This window comes from Melanotaenia boesemani, chromosome 3, assembly GCF_017639745.1.
Source record: "Melanotaenia boesemani isolate fMelBoe1 chromosome 3, fMelBoe1.pri, whole genome shotgun sequence".
Lineage (NCBI taxonomy): Eukaryota > Metazoa > Chordata > Actinopteri > Atheriniformes > Melanotaeniidae > Melanotaenia > Melanotaenia boesemani.
The window spans coordinates 11,703,337-11,725,940 of NC_055684.1; the positions used below are offsets into that span (position 1 = coordinate 11,703,337).

Sequence of the window (22,604 nt, forward strand, 5' to 3'; positions counted from 1 at the left end):
CACGTGTACATTGGTGGAGAAGCTGCTTCTTTTTATAACCACAGACTTTGACATGACTACATTTTGTATGTGTGGACCAACCTACTGTACCTAATACAAGTTTCTGATGAGACTGGATTTGCTTCCCTTACAATTTTCACTAAAAATCTTTATTTAAGTGTTCTGGTATTAGCCTTTTACTGCATAATGGGTACTACTACAATAAGCATAAGGATTTTTCTGTTTTGACAGGAAATATGTAAAAAAACATAACATTTTTATGAGAGTTTCAACTTAAACTGGAGATATTCAGCTTGTGCTGAAATAATTTACTGATTAGATGACTGAAAATGAAGGTTTCCATTGAATGTTTGTCATTGTCAAGCACTAAAGATGGTATGTACAAAGATTTTTCTGAAGGTCCAGATGATTCAGAATTGTGTGTAAAATGATTGTTGGGTTGTGCAGTTTTCGTTTTCTGTATTGATCCTGTGTGCATAAAGCTTTGAGGAACGGTTACATAACAGACACCTATGTCTAGTTCCGTGTAGCTTTTAATCTGAGCTGGGACCAGCTGGCATCGTGTCGGACAGTAGGCAGTTGTCCAGAATGCTGCCTGACTTGTTACAACAGAGCAGAGTTTGGCACAGCAGTCACATACCAACTCCATTCTGTCTTAAGGTGGATTTAAAAATATCCCTTGTTTATTTAGAAGGCAGAGACAGAAGCAAGAGAGAGAGGCTATGCCTTACAAGATCAGACTTTATGTTGTGTTTATTTTGCCTTCTGCTTAATGAGTACTTTGTCTTAATGAGGCACAACAGGAAATCCCTTAGCTTTAAAAATCAGGCAGAAATTAGAGAAAAAAAAAACTACCTCCCAAGAATGGAAAAGCTAAGAGGAGCTCTCTCCCTCGAGGGTTCATTTTTCCACCCAGTGTTGTTTTTTTTTTTTTTTTTCTGCTGAGCTGAGCTGGAACAGCACAACTTGTGTGCAGAGCCAAACCATCCAAATACCCAGCCCTGGTTTGGCAGTTGGAAGAACTAATGTGGAATCGGCTCTGTGTTCTGGTTTCAGAACATCTTTTGAGCAGGGAAATCATATTTTCCAAACAATCAGAAATCTGGTTCAAAGATTGTCTCGTCATTGAGGAGCCAGCTGAGGTCTCTCAAGATTTCAACATACACTTTGAATTCCTGAGCTTAGAGACATAATCACATCTGTTGTTTGTTGTTTTTTTACGCAAGACAAGGAAAAACATGCTGGAGAATGGGGATGTCCTGTTCATTTTACACCTCAGACTTCCAATACAACTCTGAGTTCTGTCATCTGCAGAAATACTCTGATTACTTTGCACGTGTGGCGTGTATCAGTGACAGACAACAAGCCGATGACAGAGGACTGGTCAGTCAGTTTGTGAGATGGTGTAGAGAAAACAAAAGAGGTGATTGTTGACTTCAGAAAGAACAAGAGTAAAAAAAAAAAACTGTTTACATCCTGGAAAAAGAGATGGAGGTGGTGGAAGAATATAAGCACCTTGGACTTCAGCTAGACAACAGACGAGGCTGGAAGTGCAACTCTGAGGATGTCTCCAAGTAGCGACAGAGAAGGGGCTCTACTTTTTAAAGAAGCTGAGATCCTTCAGTGTCTGCACCAAGATGTTGCATATCTTCTAGAAGTCTGTTTTGGGAAGTGCAATCAGCTTTGCAGCATCTGTTGGGGCTGCAGCGTCAGAGCCAGAAACTTGGCCGTATGACTCGAATCCGTGTTCGTTCACTCAGAAAGTCCGGTTTGTGAATACATAACCAAATTCTGATAAAGAGCAAAGAGGTGAACTTTTGTTTGCTTAAAAAACTTGGTCTGCTTCAACCAAATTCAGGAAGCAGACTACTTTGCAAGTACAACTCATGGCATTCTGGACATTGTGGATAAAAATAACCAAAAATACTTGCCCATGTAGATCAAGCTGGGAGAAATGGCTTGTGGTAATCCTGAGACTGCTAGGATTTAATGCAGCTTTGTGTTATACTCTAATGTGGGGGAAACAGAAGTGCAATAGAAACAGCTGTTAAACTTTCCTGCAAACTGAGGTCGGGAGTCATAGGTGATTCCTCCTGAGTGAAGCTGCATCTAGCTTCAGGGCATAGGTAGAAATCCTGGGGGGACAAAGGAGACGCAACCTCCTCTTCAAATAAGTTGTACCTCCCAAAAATCATTAAACACAAATCATTCTTTTAATAATAAATAATGTTCAATATATCACAGCGCAAGCAATGCAAATTATAAATCTAAAAAATATTTTTTAATTGTTGAAAGATTATGCCCCCCCCCACAAGGAAGCCACTGCAATGTGTAAAAGCCAGTAAGTCATTTATCACACCACAAACACAAGGTTATAACATGAAAAGGGACATTTCTCCTGCTTTGTCCAAATTAAAATTCTTTTAATCAAGACGCCGGTTAACCATGTAGTCTCATTTACAAGAGAGACCTGTTTACCCTGAGCCTGGTACACACATAAGGATTTTTTATTCTTATGAGATTTTTTATCGGTTCTAGACCTCACATTTGAAGATAAAAAAATCCGGCATTTAACAGTTTTGATCATACTGTGTGTGGTGTGCGATAATCCAATCACAGAACAACACACACATAATGATTCTGTCCCGCAACTGATCTACAATCTAGTCCTCCGAGCCGGACATCTCACATGACCAAATGTGATCTAACAAAAACGTAGAAGAAGAACCATGGCAATAACCTGCAAGAAACAAAGGAGAAACAGAGCAACAACTGGAAAACAACACCCAGCATGGAAGAGGACATACAGGAAGAGGGAATGATGGTGGTCTTGGGACTATTGTTAACAGAAAAAGCCAGAACTGAAAAAAATAACAGACTGGAAACAGCGTGAACATGGACTTTATATCCTTCCTTGTTCCCCAGCCAGCTCGCTCTCTGATTGGCCACGTTCCTTGCCACGTCACCATCCACACAGTCACAATTCAGGAGTTGTCAGCTTTCCTCACATATGAAGATATCGGGTCGTAAATATTGAACATGCTCAATATTTCCGATTCTCGGCTACGACCTGTTTCGGAGCAGATTATCGGGACAAATCTGCTCGTAACACACCTCAGACAACATGATAATTGTACAGAAAAATCTTATAAGAGTCATGATAATCAGACATCCTTGGTCTGGAAGGGGCAAAATCGGGACAAAAACAGCCCGATAACCTCTGTGTGTGTACCAGGCTTAAGCTAACATGCATGTCTTTGCATGCCAATGTCCACCTAAAACATTAATATTGCTGGTTGAACATAGAAAAAACTGTAAACAGAATATAGAATATGGACTAATACAGAACAATGCTATAACTACTATCATTAGTTTTAATAACATTATTTAACATGCTGAAGGCTCAACCCTGCCAGGCAATTTGCAAAAAAAGCAGGACACAGAGGGGGAGAGCAATGTTTTCATAACCTCCCAGGACTTACTCTGAAATTTTACCGTTTACTGTCTCGCCAAAAAATGTAATCTGATTTAGGCCCCTGCTTCAGGTTTAGCTGCTTTCACTTTACTCAGCAGTGGTGAAGCAGACTGCTGTAACTAGAGGAGCTGTGTGGTGTTTATTGATTGATTTTGGAAGCTTGTAGAAAAACATTCACCACTGAACAGGCAGCAGTGATGTGTGGATCGATACTGGAATATTGATACTTTTGAAAACAGCCTTTTATGTTCATGTTAGAATATCGATATTCTAGTAATTTGGGTGAATATGTCGTTTATCACGAACTGGAATACAGTGTAATATCAGGATCTTTTCTAAATTATACCCAGTCCGCAGAAACTTCTTCTTCTTCCTCCTGCCATAGTCTTATGTGAAATAAGGCTCCACATAGCGGCGCAGCGGTGTGTTGATCACTCGCTCAGTCCGTAGCATCACATGTGGAGCTGAACAGCAACAGTGCTGTATGATGTGTTTGGGAAGACTTAAGTGTTGTAGCAATGACACAAACCTCCCTAAACATCCGAGAGTCAATCATATTACAGTATATAATGAAATTATGAAGAGGAAGAAGAGGAGAGGGACAGGATTCTAATCTCAGATGAAGGATCTCCCATTATCCGAGGTTAGCCTAGCCACTGTAGCCACTCGGTCCATTATAATGAAAAGCAAGTGTGAAGCAGTTTTGGTTGGTGGAACAACGACAGTGCTGAAGCAGACCACATTTGTCATACAGTTTGTTTTGTTTTTTCTTTTTGTTGTTTTTAAAACAACAAAAACAGTGAAACAAACTAAAAAAAAAAACTTGATGATATTGTGCCTTGATGCTTAGTATTTTCCTGTATTTGTTCACTAGTGTGTCAAATGACAGCAGCACATTTAACTTGTAGTAGAGTTCACCAGAGCAGGGCCAAAACCACTAAAAGTCTAACTGAATCACTGTAAGCTGCTCTAATCTGGCATGTAAGCACACCTTTATGGTCCCCCTGATAGTACCTCAGACTCGGCTCCAAGTGGCTCATTATCTTCGCTTCATAGCTGTACTGAAACAACGCCCTGTTCCGAATCGTTATTCGCTTTATGGCACCCTTTCCCCAAACATTGCTGGGACTCAGTTAGTTCCTGATGTAAATCTGTCTGTGAATTTCTGTTGTGTGAACTTTGGAAACATGCAGGTTTTGTTTGTTTGCAGCATAAGGCTAATTGTGCTTACATTATATCCTGATGTGTAGCTTTAGTCTGTTAAATGAGTCTGTCACGCCATCATTCTCAGTTCATAAAAACGTCATCCTTGTTAGCTGACTGCTCTGCCACAAAATGATTTAATTCCTTAACTTTAATAGTCCAAAGAGGGAAATTGGTTTGTGGTCGTAAAAAACTTGATGGCGTAATTGTTGGAATTACAGTTTTCAAATCACAAATTAAACATTAGAGATAATTTCCTGAAGAAAGACAGGGTCTGCATTCCTGGTGGTAGGCGGGTGGGATTGCTCTACTCTCGAAGGATCTCATACTTTCCAACCCATCAGACATCTGTGCCGGCTCTGGTCCGGCCGGAGCTTGTTGTGTTCTTGTGCTGAGCAGACTTTCCTCCATCTGGGCTTTTTTATTAAAAGTTCCAAGTTACCAGGATGACTTTGAAGGCAACTGTGCCAAGAAGTTGCCTCAGCGTTGTTGTTTTAGTGCCACAGGAACGTCTCGTTGCCAGGAAACATATGAAAAAAGCCGTGACCCTGCAGCTCCTGTGCACTGCCTGCTGCTGGGAGCAATACCCAGATCCTCACACTCCTCCATGACATCATCTTCCACAGCTCCACCTTATACTGGTATCCATTATAATGCCACAGATCAGGTGTCTCTGTGCCTTTTTAGCTTCTGGATCCTTTTAGTTAACGTCTTTAGCTGCATAAAAAGACCCAATGATGAGTTTTATTTGGTGTGGGATTATTATAATAATTCACACAAGTTAGGGCAAAAAAAAACAAAAAACGGATCAGACGAACAAAAAAGGGCGTTTCAGTCCTTTTTTCATGTTTTCGTGTCATGAATGGAGCATGTGCGGAAGTGTGATCTTTTCTTCTGTTGAATGCTGTCCTTCTGAATTGAAGATCATGTGACTGATTCTTCTTTGAAGCTGATGAAAAAAGCAGCTGTTCATTTTGGCAACTGAGAAGAATTTTTCCCTTTTTTGCAGGGAGAAAAAAAGCTGTCATTTCTGAGCTCAGCCTCATTCTAAGAAAGTTTCAGATTTATTGTTTTCCACATGTGATTACCCAATATTTCCACTGTGTGATACCAAAAGAGAAGCTGAGGTTTCTCTGTTCATCGCATTCGTAGTTTTTCCTGTTCCAGTCATCCTTTAGATGTCTGCTGAAGTAAATAATCCTCAACCGCAGGTTTAGAGAGGGGAAAAAATCGTGATTAGGTTGGCTTTTCCAGCTTTAGCGGAATGCGTATGGTTTGACATCATATCGTAACTCGTTCAGTAAAAGCCATCGTGGCTCCACTTCGTCTCTGAGGCCAGAGGTGTTAATTTGATAACATGAAGTGCAAATGAACGCGCTCCTTCGCGTTCTGGGTTGACAGACAATGTGAGATCAGGGAATCCACGGCAGCATCACTTTTCTTCTTGTTTGGGCATGTAAGTCATGCACATAACTAACAGATTATTTGCATTCAGTGTCAACATGCAACAGTTCTTAGAAATATTTTATTCCTAAGAAACAACCCCCCTTCACACACACACACACACACACACACACTTTTTTTCTTTATTTTATCATGTAGCTCTGGAAATGGGATGTATTTCCAGGCAACCAAAGGGTTTTTCAACTGTTTTGTTTTGTGGTTTTTACAGATAAACCAGAAAAGGTCCAGTAGAGAAAGTTGAATGGGGGCGTTCAACGAATCAGAGATGCTTTGGTCAATAAATCAATTCCTCTCTTATTCTTGTATGTTGGGAAAACCAGACTGAGGTAGGGTTTAAACCAGTTAAAAACCTTGCCCGAGAGTCCAGTCTCCATCAGTCCATTAAAAATTATGGAGTGATCTACAGTATCAGAGGCATCACTGGGTTCAAGAAGAACCAACAACGACAGTTTCTTCTTTGTCCATGTTTTTTTTTGGTGGGGGTTGGGGATGGGACACCAACGAGAGGAAGTGTCAGAGCAGCATGCTGGATATCTGGCTGCCTCTCCTACTGCTCACACTGGACAGATTCTGATGAAAACCATTTTAGGTTTGAACACTGAAGTAAAAACAGACACCTAAAGACTGCAGAAACTTTATTGTTGCTCTATTGTTGTTGTTTCACACAGTTCTGGTTTAACTGGTAACTGGTTTAAATCCTGTTTTCTTTGCAATCCCCATCCAATCGAAACAAGTCTCCCGGACTATGTTGGTGTGAATGCAGCCTAAGACTAAGAATTTGGGTGAAACAGGGTGAGAAGAGTTGACACACAAAAAAAGAAAAAATCCGTCCGTCCGTCCATCCATCCGTCCGTCCATTCATTTTCTATATCACTTATTCTACTTTAGGGTCATAAGTAATAAGCAAAAACAATTTGAAGAAGAAACAAGGAGTCTATGAAGTTTATGTTAGAGCTTGACAGCTGGGGGGGGGGTGCATGAAAAATTGTGCATAATAACACAAGTTACATGTAGTTTATATTGTGAAGACATCAAACAGATAATCATAATTTAAACATGTTGGCCAGCCAAAAGCAAATTAAACAACATAATCAAAAATTTAAACAGTAAGTAATTGTGACAATATTTTGAGGGTCGGTGTGGATGTTGGGTTAGTAATACACTTTACTGATCCATTTGTGTTTGAGTAAAACAGAAAATATCATCAGAAAGACAACAAACTGTCTCCTCACTCAGCAGGAAACTATAAGAATAACTGGGACTATTCAGAGTGAAGCTCAATATGTCCCAGTCGGATATATAACATGCATTATATCGCTAATGAAAACTTGTGTAAACCTCTTGTATCAAGTATGAATCCAGCTCAGCTGCACTATTGAAAGTTAAACTTGTGTCTCTGTATGAGGGGAGACAAAGGATGGACATGTCATGACATCTACTGTCTTCTGCTCTGCTGGAGGATTTAGCTCCTCTGCAGCACTTGATCCTTAAACCTGTGAATTGGTCCCACAAAGAAGACATCACGCGTGTGAGTACTCTTCTCACACTCCTCCTCATGTCAGAGATTTTTATTAAAGGAAGCACTGGAAGAAACGGAGCTGGGAAATGGAATATAAAGGTGCTGAGGTTGTTAAAAATAATGTACTGTGCTGCTGTGGTCTCACTGCAAAGAAATTCTTTCCATCTCTTTATTAGTATTTTCGGTTTACTGTCCCTGCTGCAGGGATTCTTTCCATTTTAGAGAGTTTAACATTTTACCAAAGGAGACAGATGTGTTTGATTTGTGAAGTCTGGAGGAGTTCTGTCTGGTGTGGGCCACGTGACCGTGCAGAACAACTTACTGAACCAAACCCAAAATGACATGTAAGGACCAACTGGAAGAAAATATGACACAGCTTGAAAAGATGAAGCCAAAGAACTTTCTTTCAGCTGAGTTACATCAACATTACCTGTCATTACATTTCTGCATCTCACACTAAACCTGTTGATGAGATGTTGACCCGCTTCCTTCCTCATGTCTTTTTATCGTGACATCAGACATCTCAGGGGAATTTACATTCAAATCCAAAATCTTGTGTGCAGGAGGCTTTAAACAAGTCTGTCTTAGTTTTTGTTTTTGGGAATCCCTCAATCACTTGGTCTTCTGGGGTTTTAAAACCACACTTGAAGAGGAGCGTACACAGGAGAAGGCTGTGGGTGAAATCTCTCGGGGGTTGATGTAGTTGTTTTCTAGCCTCAGGGCCACCAGAGTGTGTTCCCCGCTGTGGTCCGGGTCACAGATCCCCTCATCCGGGATGCTCCTGGAAACCACATAGCACAAGCATCCAGTTAGATGAAAACCGAGACAATTAATGTCGTTATTCATTCACTAATTGTAGAGCTCCACATTAGCATCTGTTATGCAGATGATACACATCTATAAGTCACTGAGTCACATAAAATATGGTGGCCTTGAAGGACAAAACACAATAACAAAGTGGAGAGTTTGATCCTGAAGCTACCTTCAGCATTGTGTCACAGTATGTCTTGGAAGCAGCTCAGGGTAAGCTGCAAATGCTCTTTTTTTTTCTTCTTTTTTTTTTTTTTAAATATGTGTTTATTAAATTTTCAGATTAGAGCAAACAGTTGCACTTCAATAAAACAGTTTGGAAGAATGGGGGGAAAAGAAAGAAAGAACAGACAGAGAACTAGGTTTCAGCCTTAAGGCAACATAAAAACAATTTCCAATAATGTATAAACCTTTCCCACAAAGTTTATAACCCGACAAAGCCTTATATGTCAGAAATGTTTGCAAAGTTTAGTTGTTCAACATATTTGTGAAAAGTATTGCACATGTGGGTAAACTTCTTGGTTGAATCCTTTACTATGTATTGGATCTTTTCTAGTTTAACACAAAAAAGGATTTCCCTTATCCAGTAAATATGAAAGGAAGCTATCAGGGATTTCCAGTACGTGGTATGAAGCATCTAGCCAGCAAAGTGACAAAGCTTACAAAATTAGCTTCCATTGAAGAGAGTTGGTGGAGTAATTCCAAATAAACCAGTTTTATTACCAGTATGCATTAATATGGACTTCTTTCCAAAAGGACTCCAGAGTCAGGCAAGAACAAAACATGTGAACATGTTTAGTGTAGCTTGATTATGTCTTTATACAGTTTGGACAGCTTAACTTTAGTTATGTGGAAGCAGTTTACAACTTTCAACTAAATTAATTCATGTTTTGCAGAAATTGATGGTTTATGCACGTTGAGAGCGTTTCTCTAAAATCCCCTGAAATCTCACGACTCCACCTCTCAAGACAGACTATAGAGACCAAACAGAGGGAGTTAGAATATAAATATATGAAATCACACGGCACCACTCTATAATGGCTTGATAGTGGTACTTGATAGTGGCTGATTTCTGTTTTATTTCTGTTCACATTTTATTAAGAGGATCTTAAGTCATCAAATCACCAGATGTGACGACTGTGCAAAATTAAAGAGCCGATTTGGCTCAAAGGACGGTTTTCCTCGTTATAAATAAAGTATAAATGTTTGTGCAGCCACGATTTAAGCTATAAAATGAAGGATTATCCTACATGTGTCCCCCTTTTCCCAGTTTGTGTCTCTGTCAGTCTTCGAAGAAAAATTTCTGTGTTCTGCATGAGAAGGTAGGCAGCAAGCTAACAGAAAAAGCTAATGGCTAACTTTTTACTCTCTGTGTATTATTTATTATCTTTGTTTCTCTGAAACAAAGACTTGAACAACAATGAGGCCATGTGAAGTGAAAAAACTGAAAACCAACATAACAATGTGTCTTGTGCTATGCATATTTAGCACTAATTTCACTTAGGCAGAGTAGTGGGCTTCTCCTTGGCGTTGGTTTGATGTATATAAGCAGTCAAGCACCCTCCAGTATGTGTAATAACATTGCTGTTTGTGCGCCATGTTAAGCAGATAGAATTCTGTTTAACTCAAGAACTGAAGTCACTTTCTATTGCAGGCTAGTTTTGAAGGTTTTATGCATTCATCCATTTTCTATAACCATTTATTACCAATCCATGGGGGCTGGAGCCTGTCCCAGCTGCTATCAGGTGAGAGTTGAGGTTTTGTCTTTTACTATTTACTCATTTCTAATTGATTTATTTTGATTTAATGCTTCACATATGTTAAAATAATCATTGGTAGTTGCTGAATGTCATTTATCACCTGCAGCATCGGCCATGTTGGCAGTGAAGATGGAGCATAGCTCAGTGTTTACACTGTAAGCATACTTTTATATGAAACACGTGGACACATGTTGGACTGTGCACAGACCTGTGAGTGCATAATGAGGGTGACTCCTAGGTGGAAACTGGAATCAACTTGTTTTGTTTCTTGTCGTCAAGACAACTCTCCATTTGGTGAACTCTCAGGTTAATGCTGTCTGACGGGAAGTGATAAATGAGTCTGTGGTTACTCCAGCGTTGTTGGTCTTTACAGGACTGTGGTTCTGCTGAATATCACCTGGTTTCATTTTAGTTGTCTACTCACTCCTGTCATTTGATCTAAAAGACGTGTTATTGACTGACTTTTAGATCAAATAAACCTTTTAATGAGTGGGAATAACAATATTTAACAATCATATGTTCCAACTACATGTTCAGCAACTAGTTTCCTTTTTGTCAAACCAGATATTTCACACCAAAATGATCATAGATGGTGTTTTTTTTTTTAGTAGGATCAGCTCAGAAATGGTCAAACATCCCAAAAAATCTGTACTTTCTAAATCTGCACACAGTAAAAGGAGAATATTCACCAGCGACAGCTTTGTACCTGATCTTGTTGTGGTCAAGTCTGAGGAAGTGTAAGTTGGTCATTTCATTGATCCCAGCCGGCACATTGACCAGCTGATTGTGATCTAAGCACATTTCCACCATGGAGTGATAAGCACCGAAGAACGACTCAGGTTCAATTCCCTCTCCATCCAGTTTGTTGTAGGACAGGTAGAGGTACTCTAAACCAGGGTCCATGTGGGCGAAGACGTAACCTGTGAACGAGTTAGAGGGACGTGTTTATTACAGTGAACACTAGGATGTTTCATTTTCCTCCATTTTTATTTTATCTCCTTTATCTTCCAGCATTTTTTTTTTTACTTTCTCTGCAAAGAAAATAACTCAAATATTAATGATGGACCAGAAAGTTTGGTTGTTTTGCTCTTTATGTGTGAAAGTACAATATAAAAAAACTGTTGGGGCCCAAAGCCGCCAAAGTCAGTCAGAACTGAACGCTTGAGCCCTTCAAGCAGCTTATGACCATAATAATCTGGACTCTGTCTTGTCCTTCTCTTTGCAGGACTGTTTTCAGCCTTATAAACTTAAATTATAACACACACCGAGACTAATGTGGTCCAAAATATTAAAGTTAATAATATTATACTTAACTATTACATAAAGTACCTGTTGTTCTGCATTCCATACAGACGAGGTACTACAGTTATGTTATTACTTTTTTATTTTACTTGTCCTTATTGTGACATCATTTCAGCTCGACCAATCAGGACTCACACAATTTGAATTTGAACTACAGTCACGTAGGAGGAAGGGTGATGTTTTCCTCTGACCATTAAACATTCTGCTGTCTTCATCAATAATTAGTATACTAATAACAGATAACAGTTTCTGAGCATTTCTTTAACATAATCATTATTATTATTCTTGTCACAGCTCCAAAAAGTTATAGAAAACTTTTTGTTACAGATCATTAAGCAGAGGTTTTAGTAACTTAGAATTTTAGGTGATGTTGCAATTAAATTATTATTATTGTTGTTGTTATTATTATTATTATTATTACTTTTTACTTGTTGGAAAATGAATATAGTGATAATAATGATTATGACAATCATTATTATTATTGGCTTTCTTAAATTTTTCTCTTCTGAAATGAATTCAATTTTTTATTTAATTTGGCAGTCACAATTTTTAAAATGTTTAATTTTTAAAAAATGTATTTAACATGAAATTAATTTGCTACCAAAAAAAACCAGTATGAATGTAGCCAGTCAATAATAAAATCCATCTACCGGCAGGCGGACCCCTCCTATGACCACCACAGTTTGTCTGATTATCAGGAGGACGGGTGGAGAACCTTTTCAAGCGAGTGTTTAAACTGCTTGGCGTCATCAAACTGTTTCCTACCAGGAATCCTCTCTATGTTGTTTCCCACCAGCACTAAATGGACCAGAGATTTGGGCAGGAATGACGGAACCAGGTAGAGCTCATTATGTGAAAGGTCGATGGACTCCAGGTTTCTGCAGAGGAAGAGGAGGATGAAGGAAGGGATGGTTTATAAATGGCAATGACAGAAACCAAATGACTCCTGCTGGTAAATTCCTGCTAACCCAGACATTCAGGGCTGAAAATAACAGGAGTGTTTGAGTCTGACCTGTGGTTAAACCAGGCTAAAGGAGCGATCCGGGTCTCATCCAGCTTGTTGTGTCGGAGAGAAACGACATTCAGGTTGCTGGTCCGATTGAAAACTGTCTCTGAGATTTCCTCAATCACATTGTTCTCGAGATACAACTCCTGCAAGAGAAAATCAGACTGAATAAATGAAAGAATGTTGTGTCATCAGGCTCAGTTTAGAACCTATTTGAAGGGAAAATTTGTGTTTAATGTTAACGTTTTGTAACTAATGTGATCATATTTTAATTTGTATTTCTCATTAAAAGTAATAGTGTTTACACGAGTGTTCATTTAAATGATCACGTGCTTTAACAAACCCTGCATTTATTCCCTGAGACGTAACATCAAGGAGTAAAAGTTAATGAGACCACCCTCTGATACTGGATAATTAACCAGAAACTGTTCAGAACACCCCTGTAGTTATAAAATGAAGTAGATTTAATAGTAGATTTATAGCACCAGCATGCCGTCGGTGTTCTGCAGTGTTTGTGGTTAACCAGAGGCCATGATTAGCTGGTTAGGTTGGTTTGCCACAGGTAGAGGCAGAGTTTAAACAGCACAGCCAAGAGGAACGTTGTGCTGCATCAGCATTCAGAGGTCATGGAGCTGCACTCAGGGTCTCTGATGGTGTGATAGATATCACGGTGCTGCGGGGTTCATTCAAACATCTATTTAGCTTTCTGAGGACTGTACATGCTTTTTTTTCTTCCACCTGCTGATCCAAAGTTAATCCAGCTGCTCAAAGTCAAAGAATGATTCTTGGACTTTGTTGCTACTGTTCTTTTATAACTTCGTCTACTTGTAAAATGGAAAAATATGAACTGTTACCTTCAAGAAACCTTAGTTTTAGTTACTTTAGTTGCAGTTGCTCAAAAAGATCTCAAGTCAGGGCTAAATGGTGGTCACTTTCCCATTAGTGTCTCCAAACTTTTGACTGATAGTGTATTTTATTTTATTTTATTCATATATTCAGAATTTAGACTACATGGGGGTACCAGCAGTGACTTGGGAAGGCCCTGTGGGACTGTTCGGAAGTGGTTTCTCCCCAGTCGGAGGTAGGAGAGTTGAGTTAGAGGAGCGAAGGCCAGAGGATCGATGTTTCCCTCACTCAGCACATTTCCTTCCATCTCCAGAATCACTAGGCTGCTTAAATCTGAAAGTTAAAAAGAGAGAAACATCCATGTTTCCAAGCTGAGAAATAACAGAGTACAGTAAGTAGACTTAGTGAAAAACATTTTCTTTTTGTTGCCATCAAAGACAGATTCATCAGATTGGAGGCATCCAGTTTCCCAGTATGTGATGTGTAATTTTATTACCTCGGAAGCTGTTTTCATCTATTCTTCTCAGGTTGTTCTCACTGATCTTCAGCTCCTGCAGGGTCGGGGGTAGGTCAGAGGGCACGGTTTCTAGAAGGTTCCCATCCAAGTAAAGACGTCTTAGCATCTTCAGGTCCTGACATAAACACACACAAACAGGTCACAAGTGTTTAACAACCAGTGCCCCAGGTCATTATGGCTGATTGTTTTAAACTCTACATGTCCAGCATGTTTAATCCTCATGAGCCTCTAGAGAATCATTATAGGGGTGCAGTGGTTTGTCTTACTTTGAAGGCTTTAGCGTCGATGCCAGCAGAGGTGAGCTTGTTTTTCTTCAGGTTGATCCACTCCAGGTTGGGGATGCCGTTAAAGGCTCCGGCTGGGATGCTGCTGATGCTGTTTCCTGCAGGTCACAACAGTCGCTGTTAACATGACCAGAAAACTTCATCTCAGTCTTCTGTGTTTTATTGATTAGCATAACTAAATGTTTGGAAATGCAATCCACTGGTTTCCAGTAGGTTTACTGGTTTCAGTTGATGACACATCCTGGTTTAGTAAAAATGTAATAAAGCTTTAGCAGCTTTCAATATGAATCGTCACCACTTTTCCAACAGGGCCAAAAGAAATTCTTTTAGTCCTGTCTTTATGTGTGTGTATGTATGTATGCATGTGTGTGAGAGAGAGAGGAAGAGCTGCAAACTCGTCCTCAGGTGTGTGTGTTTGTGTGTCTCACCCTCCAGACTGAGAGATTTCAGCTCCGGGATGCTCAGAGGAGGGAAGTGTGTGAGTTTGGCGTTCTCACATGTCACAATGACATCAGAGATGTCGCATCCTGGAGGGAGGCCTCCTCTGTTCCCTTCTATCACCTCCTCATCCTCCTCTTCCTCCTCCACCCCTATATCGACCTCCCTCAGCTCCTCCTCTGAGGCAGCAGGAGGTGTTGGGATCGGAGCTGGTTGGAAGTCTGTTTTTTCTGCTACTTCTGGTTCTTTTGGGAGCATCTGAAACACATCTCCTCTCAACCACACCTCCTCCTCTTCCTCCTTCTCCTGTTGTTCCTGTTCTTTCTCCAGCTCCCTTTCCTTTTCTCTTGCTTCTCTCTCTTTCTGCCTCCTTTCTTCTTCCTCCTCTCTCATCCTCTCCTCTTCCTGCTGTCTTCTCTCCTCCTCCTCCTCTATCTTCCTCCTCCACTCCTCTTCCTCTTTCTCTATTTGCAGCCTCAAAGCTTCCTCTTCCTCCCTTCTCTTCTTCTCAACTATCCTCCTCTGCATTTCCTCCTGCTCCTTCCTTTGCTTCCTTCTCTTCCTCCTTGCCTCGTCCTTCTTCCTCAGGCGCTCCTCCTCCTCGCGGTGCTCCTCTTCCTCCCGCCACAGAATTCGCTGGATCTCCTCCTGGGTCAGTGGGGTGATGGCCTCGCTGGGGTCATTAGGAACTGGGGAGTCACCAGAAATTTCAAGGCTGAGCTCGGAGTCTTGAGGGGAGTGACGAATGGTGCCGCGGGACAGCCAATCAGGGGGCAGGAGGTGTGACAGAGGAAAGAAACGATAACAGGGTGGAAAAAAAGAGGACAGAGAGGGAAGAGAAGAGGAAGCAGACAGACAGAGGAGAAGAGAAGTAGGAATATGAAAGAAACTACAGAGGATGGAGATGGCAGTTGTTGAGGGGAGACAGACGGGATGATAGTTGGACAGATGGACACAGACAGGTGTGTGTTAGTGCTGTAGACAGACAGACAGATTCCAGACCAGTCTGGATTAAATCCCACTAACCTGTATGACCACAGTCAGATAAAACCAGTCTGTTTGTGTCTGCTGATGTTGGAGTCATCTCATGTTAAATCTACTCAGGTTTTCAGTTTTGTTTTTGGTATAAATGGAAGCTGAAATCAAACACGTCAGCCAAAATCTCTGTCATACTCTGACCCTTCTGCTTAGCTAAATATCCAGGTTGTTTTTAAAAGAAGCCTGACAAATATTAGTTCTTAGATTAACTTTAGTTAGATATACTCCACTATACGCCACTTAATCAGGTCCACCTTGCTAGTACCGGGTCAGACCACCTCTTTCCTTTAGAACTGCCTTAGTACAAGGTGAATGAAACATTCCTCAGAGGGTTTTGCTCCATACTGACGTGACAGCATCACACAGTTGCTGCAGGTTTGTCGGCTGCACATCCATGATGAGAATCTCCCGTTTCACCACATCCCAAAGCTGCTCTGTTGGATAGAGATCTGGTGACTGTGGAGTCCAGTGAACTCATTGTCATGTTCTAGAAAGCAGTTGGAGATGATTTGAGTTTTGTAACATGGTGCATTATCCTGCTGGAAGTAGCCATCAGAAGATGCTACACTGTGGTCATAAAGGGATGGACATGGTCAGCAACAGTATTCAGGTAGGCTGTGGTGGTTAAACCAGGTCATGTTGGTACTAAGGAACCCAGAGTGTGACAAGAAAATATCCCCCACATCATTACACCACAAGCAGCTTGAACCACTGATCCAAGTCAGGATGGATCCATGTTGTTTCCACCAAATTCTGAGCCTACCATCTGTTTTTCCATCTTCTGTTGTCCAGTTTTGATGAGTCTGTGTGAATTGTAGCCTCAATTTCCTGTTCTTAGCTGACAGGAGTGGCATCCAGTGTGTTCTTCTGCTTGTGGTCTTGTAGTTCATCTGCTTCAAGGCAGGACATGCTGTGTGTTCAGAGATGCTATTCTTCATATTTTAGTTGCTTATTGACCTCCTGTTGTCTCCAACCTCCAGTCTGCCCATTCTCCTCTGACCTCTGACATCAACATTTAATCCAGATAACTGCTGCTCACTGGATATTTTCTCTTCTTCAGACCATCCTCTGTAAACCCTGGAGATGTTTGTGTGTGAAAATCCCAGTAGATCAGCAGTTTTTAAAATATTCAGACCAACAACCATGCTACGTTAAAAATCATTTCAACCCCCTTTCTTCCTCATTCTGATGCTCAATTTGAACTTCAGCAAGTCGTCTTGACCACATGACTAAATGCGCTGAGTTGCTGTCATGTGATTCGCTGATTAGATTTTCGTGTTAACAAGCAGTTTAACAGGTGGACCTGATGAAGTAGACAGTGAGTGTAGATGTGATCTTTTTTAAAAACAAAACTAAGGATGTTTTGTTTTATACTTCAGATTAAATCCAGTTACAGTCCAAAAGAAATCATATATAAGAATAGCTTGGACGTTTAACATCGTCATTAACCAAGAAATCATTGCTCTGTAGTTGGAAATAAATCATGTACACTGATGGTGTGGAAATCATTTAAATTTTTCTTGTGTTATAAAAAGTGCATCAGTAATTAGAACTTATTAATTCTCATCTGTCAGGGTTTTTTTTAATACCAACACATAAACAGATGTGCTGTACAGATTTCAGAAATCACATATAGAACATTTCTGTAGAGTTACTAAGAAACAGCAGCTTAGTGCAGCCTAACGAACCTTTACTCAGCAGTGTGGGGGTTTACTGAAAAATAATCAAGTTAAAGCTCTGTTCAGCCTTAATTTTAGGGTAATTACATGTAATTTGGAAGAAGTTTTAGGAAAATACAGCTGTTTAATACGTAGACTCTGTTCTTTTTTGAAAGCTTGCTTGTAATTGTGGAATTTGTTGATAATTGCTTGCAGGCAGTGATGTCCTGAACTAGTTGATGTCATCAAGAAACAGCTTGATTGTTTTTAAATCGGCTGTCCTCAGCTCTTTTCTTCTTTTTTTTTTTTTTTTCTTTCCACCTTTAGATTTATCATTCCAGAATATTCCACTTCCTTATCTGCAGAGAGCCCTGTTAACGCTCTGATGCTGGCTGAATCCTCAGGATGCTCGCCCACGCTATCAGACATCCTCCAGTGTTTCACTGAGAATATCTTAGTTTCAGAACGTGACCTGTTCAAAATTTTCTTCATCATTTTTTCTTCCTGTCATTCTGGTTCAGTTTGATCTAACAAATCCTAATCTGTTGTTTTGGTTCTTGAGGCTCATGACCGTTTTGTTCCACCCCGTTCATACAGCAGACACCGTGCACATGTACAGACAGATTCAGGTTTCTATGCTGTTTATCTTCATACAGCGGCGCTGTTAGTCACAAACAAAGTGTCTTCCCCTCATGCATGCATGTAACTTTGCAGTGCATGACTAGTTAATAAGGTGTTTACTGTCAGCTCAGCTGCTGCAGTTTTATCATTTTTAGAGTTTTACAACAGAGGACCGGCATCCAGCCAGAAGGCAGAAAACTTAATAAAACTTAAGGAGGACTTAAACCTGTAAAATGACTGTGTGGAGAAACATTTGCATTGCTTTATCCTTATTACCACAGACTTCATTGTGTCATGTTTCCCTCAGTCTGGTTTGATTTCTGCCTCCTGCTGTACGTGTGCATGAACTTTACCTTCATGTTTATTTCAGATTGAGACGTAGGTCCAGCCGTGAGCTGACAGTAAGGTGAAACTAATCCCAACATGTGGGATCTAAACACAGACATGTTAAAAACCTCCACAACATGTGTGTTGACTTATCCAAAATGTGTTAAGCACATTTTTACCATCATGATGGCAACAGGAACAATATGCCGAGGCCTCTGAGAGGGAAACTGTGACCAACTGAAGATTAAACACTGAATAAATTTTACATTTGAATCCAATAACTTCTGATACTTTTTCTGATGCTACTGAGTGTTGAACGATCAAAAGCTTTCAGTCAGCGCTGATCTCTGCTGCCTCTGGATGTTGCACCGTGGTGTTTTCACATGTTGTGTTTCTACCTGGCTCCATGCAGACGGGGCAGCACTCCCCAACGGGAACGAAGGGGAACAGGCAGTGCGTTATGGGACAGATGATCTCATCACACACCACCCGTCCTCCATCACACAGACAAGTCACACAGGGCTTCGGAGACCAGACGGCCTGGTCGAACATGGTTAGCCCCTGGTACACACACCGGTCCTGCTTACCTGAAATAACACACACACATTAGAGTCAGTTCTACATTCTTGAACAGAGTGGTGTTGTAGGAAGCTTGGAAAATGGGAGGCTGGTGTCCAGTTTCATACATAACTCAGTAAATGGAAGTGTAGGAAGATATTCATTAATTATAAACATGAGATCACACTGAATAACCTGAAGATGCTGTTTGATTAGAGATATCGGGAACACATTTGTACTGAAAGAAATCTGTTTTTCTCAGTGTAATGTTTAAAAAAAGTTATTTATCTTATTTATTTAATACATTTTCCATTCTTTAAACAAAACAAACGCTTGAATAAAAGCAGAAGAAAGAAGAAAACTTGAATTCACCCCTTCTCATACTAATTATTAATCAACCAGACATACAATAAACTTTAACTAAAACCAGTTGCAGGCCAACATGCTACTGATTTTCACAAATAGTTCATATTTTACACTTCATTCACCATCTACACATCACCACAGAGCAAAACAAATTAAGCTCTTAATTTGTCTGAGTTTATTTACAATTATATAAAAGCAAAATAAATACAGGAAGAAAGGCGGGGAAAAAAAGAAAGACCAAATAAAATACAATTAAATGTTAAATAAATAAATAAAAATGACTAATAAATAAGACTGAACAGATATATAAATAAAAGTAAAAATGATAAAATAGATCAATTGATAAAATCAGTAAAATAAAAATGCATAAAATTTTAAAGAAAGCAAGAGGCCATAAAAGGTTTATTGCATCAACGGGTTAGTCATTATATTTTCCCATCAAAGCACTAATCTAATCGTGTTTTATGGTTTGGTTTAGATCAGGGTGTCCAGCTCTGGTCCTTGAGGGCCACAATCCTGCAGGTTTTCAATGTGTCCCTGCTCCAAAACCACCTGACACTGTGCAAAACTTAATAGGCTGCTGGATCAAGTTATTTCCTGTCAGGTGTGTTGAAACAGGAAACACTGGAAACCTGCAGGACAGCCGCCCTCAAGGACCGATTTTGGACACCCCAGGTTTAGATTGTTCCATCAACTGAAAGACACTGCTTCAACACTTTTCTGAATCTCATTTCCTCTTGTTTTACTTCAGCTTTAAAGCAGCCGAAGGCAGCCTGTCGGAGACATGCATGACTTCCAGCGGCACAGAGACGCTGATGCAAACAGCAGATTATATTACACTTCATCATCTCCACTTTGCTAAATATCCAGTTGGTTTTAAAAAGAAACTTGACAAATATTACCTAGATATACTCCACTATACACCACTTCTTCATCTCCACCTTGCTGGTACCGGGGTGGACCCCCTTTTCCTTCAGAACTTCTTTAATTCTTGGTGTCATAGATTCAGCAAGTTGTTGGAAACATTCTTCAGAGATTTTGCTCCGTATCAACATGACGGCATCACACAGTTGCTGCAGGTTTGTCAACTGCATCCATGATGAGAATCTCCCGTTCCACCACATCCCAAAGCTGCTCTACTGGATTGAGATCTGGTGACTGTGGAGACCGTTGGAGTCCAGTGAACCCATTGTCATGTTCAAGAACGCAGTTGGAGATGATTTGAGTTTTGTAACATGGTGCTTTATCCTGCCGGAAGTAGCCATCAGAAGATGCTACACTGTGCTCATAAGAGGATGGACATGGTCAGCAACAATGCTCAGATAGGCTGTGGTGGTTAAACCAGGTCACGTTAGTTGTACGGAGCCTAAAGTGCCCAAAAGAAAATGTCCCCCCACACCATTACACCACCAGCAGCCTGAAGTGTTATACTAAGGCAGGATGGATTCATGCTTTCATGTGGTTTCCACCAAATTCTGACCCTACCATCTGAAAGTGGAGCTGAAATTAAGAGCAGTGTTGGTGAGTCTGTGTGAATTGACGACGTTGTCGTTCATTTTTCCACAATAAAAGTTCTGAATAACCTCGGACCGTGAAAATAGTTAATCACAAACCTTCCCCCTCAAACGTGGTCGTACTCCTCAGCAGCACTGCTGCAGTAATTATTGTGTGTGACTAGTCGACTCTACAGCCTGTAGTTTTCCAGACAAAGCAGTGATTTGTAGCGTTGTGACCCTCCCTCTGACTTAACTTCACCTTTAACACCAGGCCTGGGACAAGATGAAGCTGCGACTGCCAGTGAGTCAGTAGGAAAGACTGTAAAACACTGTTATACAGAAGGAAGAGGCTCTTTGTGTCTGTGCTGAGTGTGTCCTGTCTGTCATCTGTACTTTCTAATGGTATGCTCTTTGTTACGTCTATAGGAGCACAGGTAGTTAAAGAGGCTCAGGTAGTTTCCCTTAAATACAGTTTCTGAATCACTTCTGTCCTTTTTACTATGAGCAGTAAGACTGTCACCCTGTCATCTCTGCTGGAGCACTCATACTTTAGAGCTTTTCTTTTCTCTTCATAATATCGCCTCTCTGTCACAGAGCCTTTTTATTGATGGGTAACTGCAGGCTTTTGTATAAATAACACTGTAACCACCAACAGTGCTGCAGGACCATCATTCTGTGGTGCTCGGTACATATTTTCATCTGTTTTTACGGTTGGTGAATCAATTAATGAACAATAATCTGAACCGATGACAGTTAATCATACAGTCTCCAGCTGTTTTGGAGTGGTAATAAACTGAATTGTCTGCTCTGCTTGGCAGTGATAGTTGTGATCATACACATAGATCATAGACTGTCAGACGTCGCCATGTAGAACTGTTTTTTCTGATCATCGGTGCAGACAAGAGGAGCTTCATGATGACATGAGACACTAATAAGGAATATAATTTGAATGTCTTCAATTTAACTTGTTCAAACACAATCATTGGATTATAATCCTGTTTTAATAATAGCAATAGTTGGAATTTTGCTCATCTACTGCACCAGTGTCTTCACAAAGGAAAGGTGCAGTGAGGATTAATGAAGTCTCTCCCTGAGTGATAATGTTGGCTGGAGGAAGTTAGCAGTCGGGTCGGATTAACATCACACACGTTTGACCTGCTGCCCTCTGCTCAGCATTCCAGGTCCATTAAACCCAGAACAGACTTCCACAGCTTACACGTACAGTTTCTTTCCCAGAGCCAAAGTAATGCCTAACTGTCTCTGCTCCACTCCACAGTCAGACCATGACCATCATTATACTGTAATATTACATCTGGACAATATATTACTTAAAGTGGGAATATTATACCTGCATGTGTAATATTTGTCAGTGCAACCTACCTTGACCTGTTTGGATCTTATCCACTCCTTTTTCTATATTTTACTATGTTATTCCTCTTTTGATAGTTTAACTTTACATATACTGGTATGGGATGGATGGATGGATGGATGGATGGATGATGGATGGATGATGGATGGATGGATGGATGGATGGATGGATGGATGGATACAGTTGAATCTTCTTGACGAGAATATTTTTCCTTGTGTCTACATTAGCAATAAATGCTCCCTGTTTTATTTCTTTTAATTTTAACTTAAATAATATAAACATTTATGACAGTTTTGACTGTTGACCAGCAGAAATGATCAACAATGTCTTACATCAGTGGTTCCCATTATAGGGTCCCTGACCCCCCAATGGGGACTCCCAAAGAGCACCGGGGTCTGTGAGGCTTTTATTGTACAGTGTGATTGTTAAACTTATGTCATGTCTACACAAAGATAAGCTGATATGTTTATGCTAAAGTTTGGGGTTTTTTTATGTTTGTTGTTTTGTTTGTTTTTTTACAATCATTTTTACTTATGTTTTTATGTAA

General features: G+C 40.2%; 2 protein-coding genes across 6 annotated transcripts in view; one reads left to right on the forward strand and one right to left on the reverse strand.

Annotated features, from left to right (window-relative positions):
* The window catches only part of LOC121637259 (centromere protein P), a 125,284-nt gene that overhangs the window by 83,507 nt on the left and 19,173 nt on the right, over nt 1–22,604 (forward strand). The gene's annotated exons all lie outside the window — the stretch shown is intronic.
* The window catches only part of ecm2 (extracellular matrix protein 2, female organ and adipocyte specific), a 30,533-nt gene continuing 14,693 nt past the window's right edge, over nt 6,765–22,604 (reverse strand). Inside the window, exons 4-12 of one of the 4 annotated variants that reach the window (XM_041981294.1) lie at nt 18,667–18,855; nt 14,615–15,313; nt 14,169–14,284; nt 13,882–14,017; nt 13,561–13,718; nt 12,546–12,685; nt 12,299–12,411; nt 10,938–11,151; nt 6,765–8,442 (exon numbers count right to left, since the gene is read on the reverse strand). In XM_041981294.1, coding sequence (XP_041837228.1) covers nt 8,274–8,442; nt 10,938–11,151; nt 12,299–12,411; nt 12,546–12,685; nt 13,561–13,718; nt 13,882–14,017; nt 14,169–14,284; nt 14,615–15,313; nt 18,667–18,855 — 1,934 coding nt within the window. In that variant the 3' untranslated portion in view covers nt 6,765–8,273. Of the gene's footprint in view, nt 8,443–10,937; nt 11,152–12,298; nt 12,412–12,545; nt 12,686–13,560; nt 13,719–13,881; nt 14,018–14,168; nt 14,285–14,614; nt 15,353–18,666; nt 18,856–22,604 lie in introns of all 4 variants that reach the window. The other 3 variants (XM_041981293.1, XM_041981295.1, XM_041981296.1) reach the window with 3 other exon arrangements.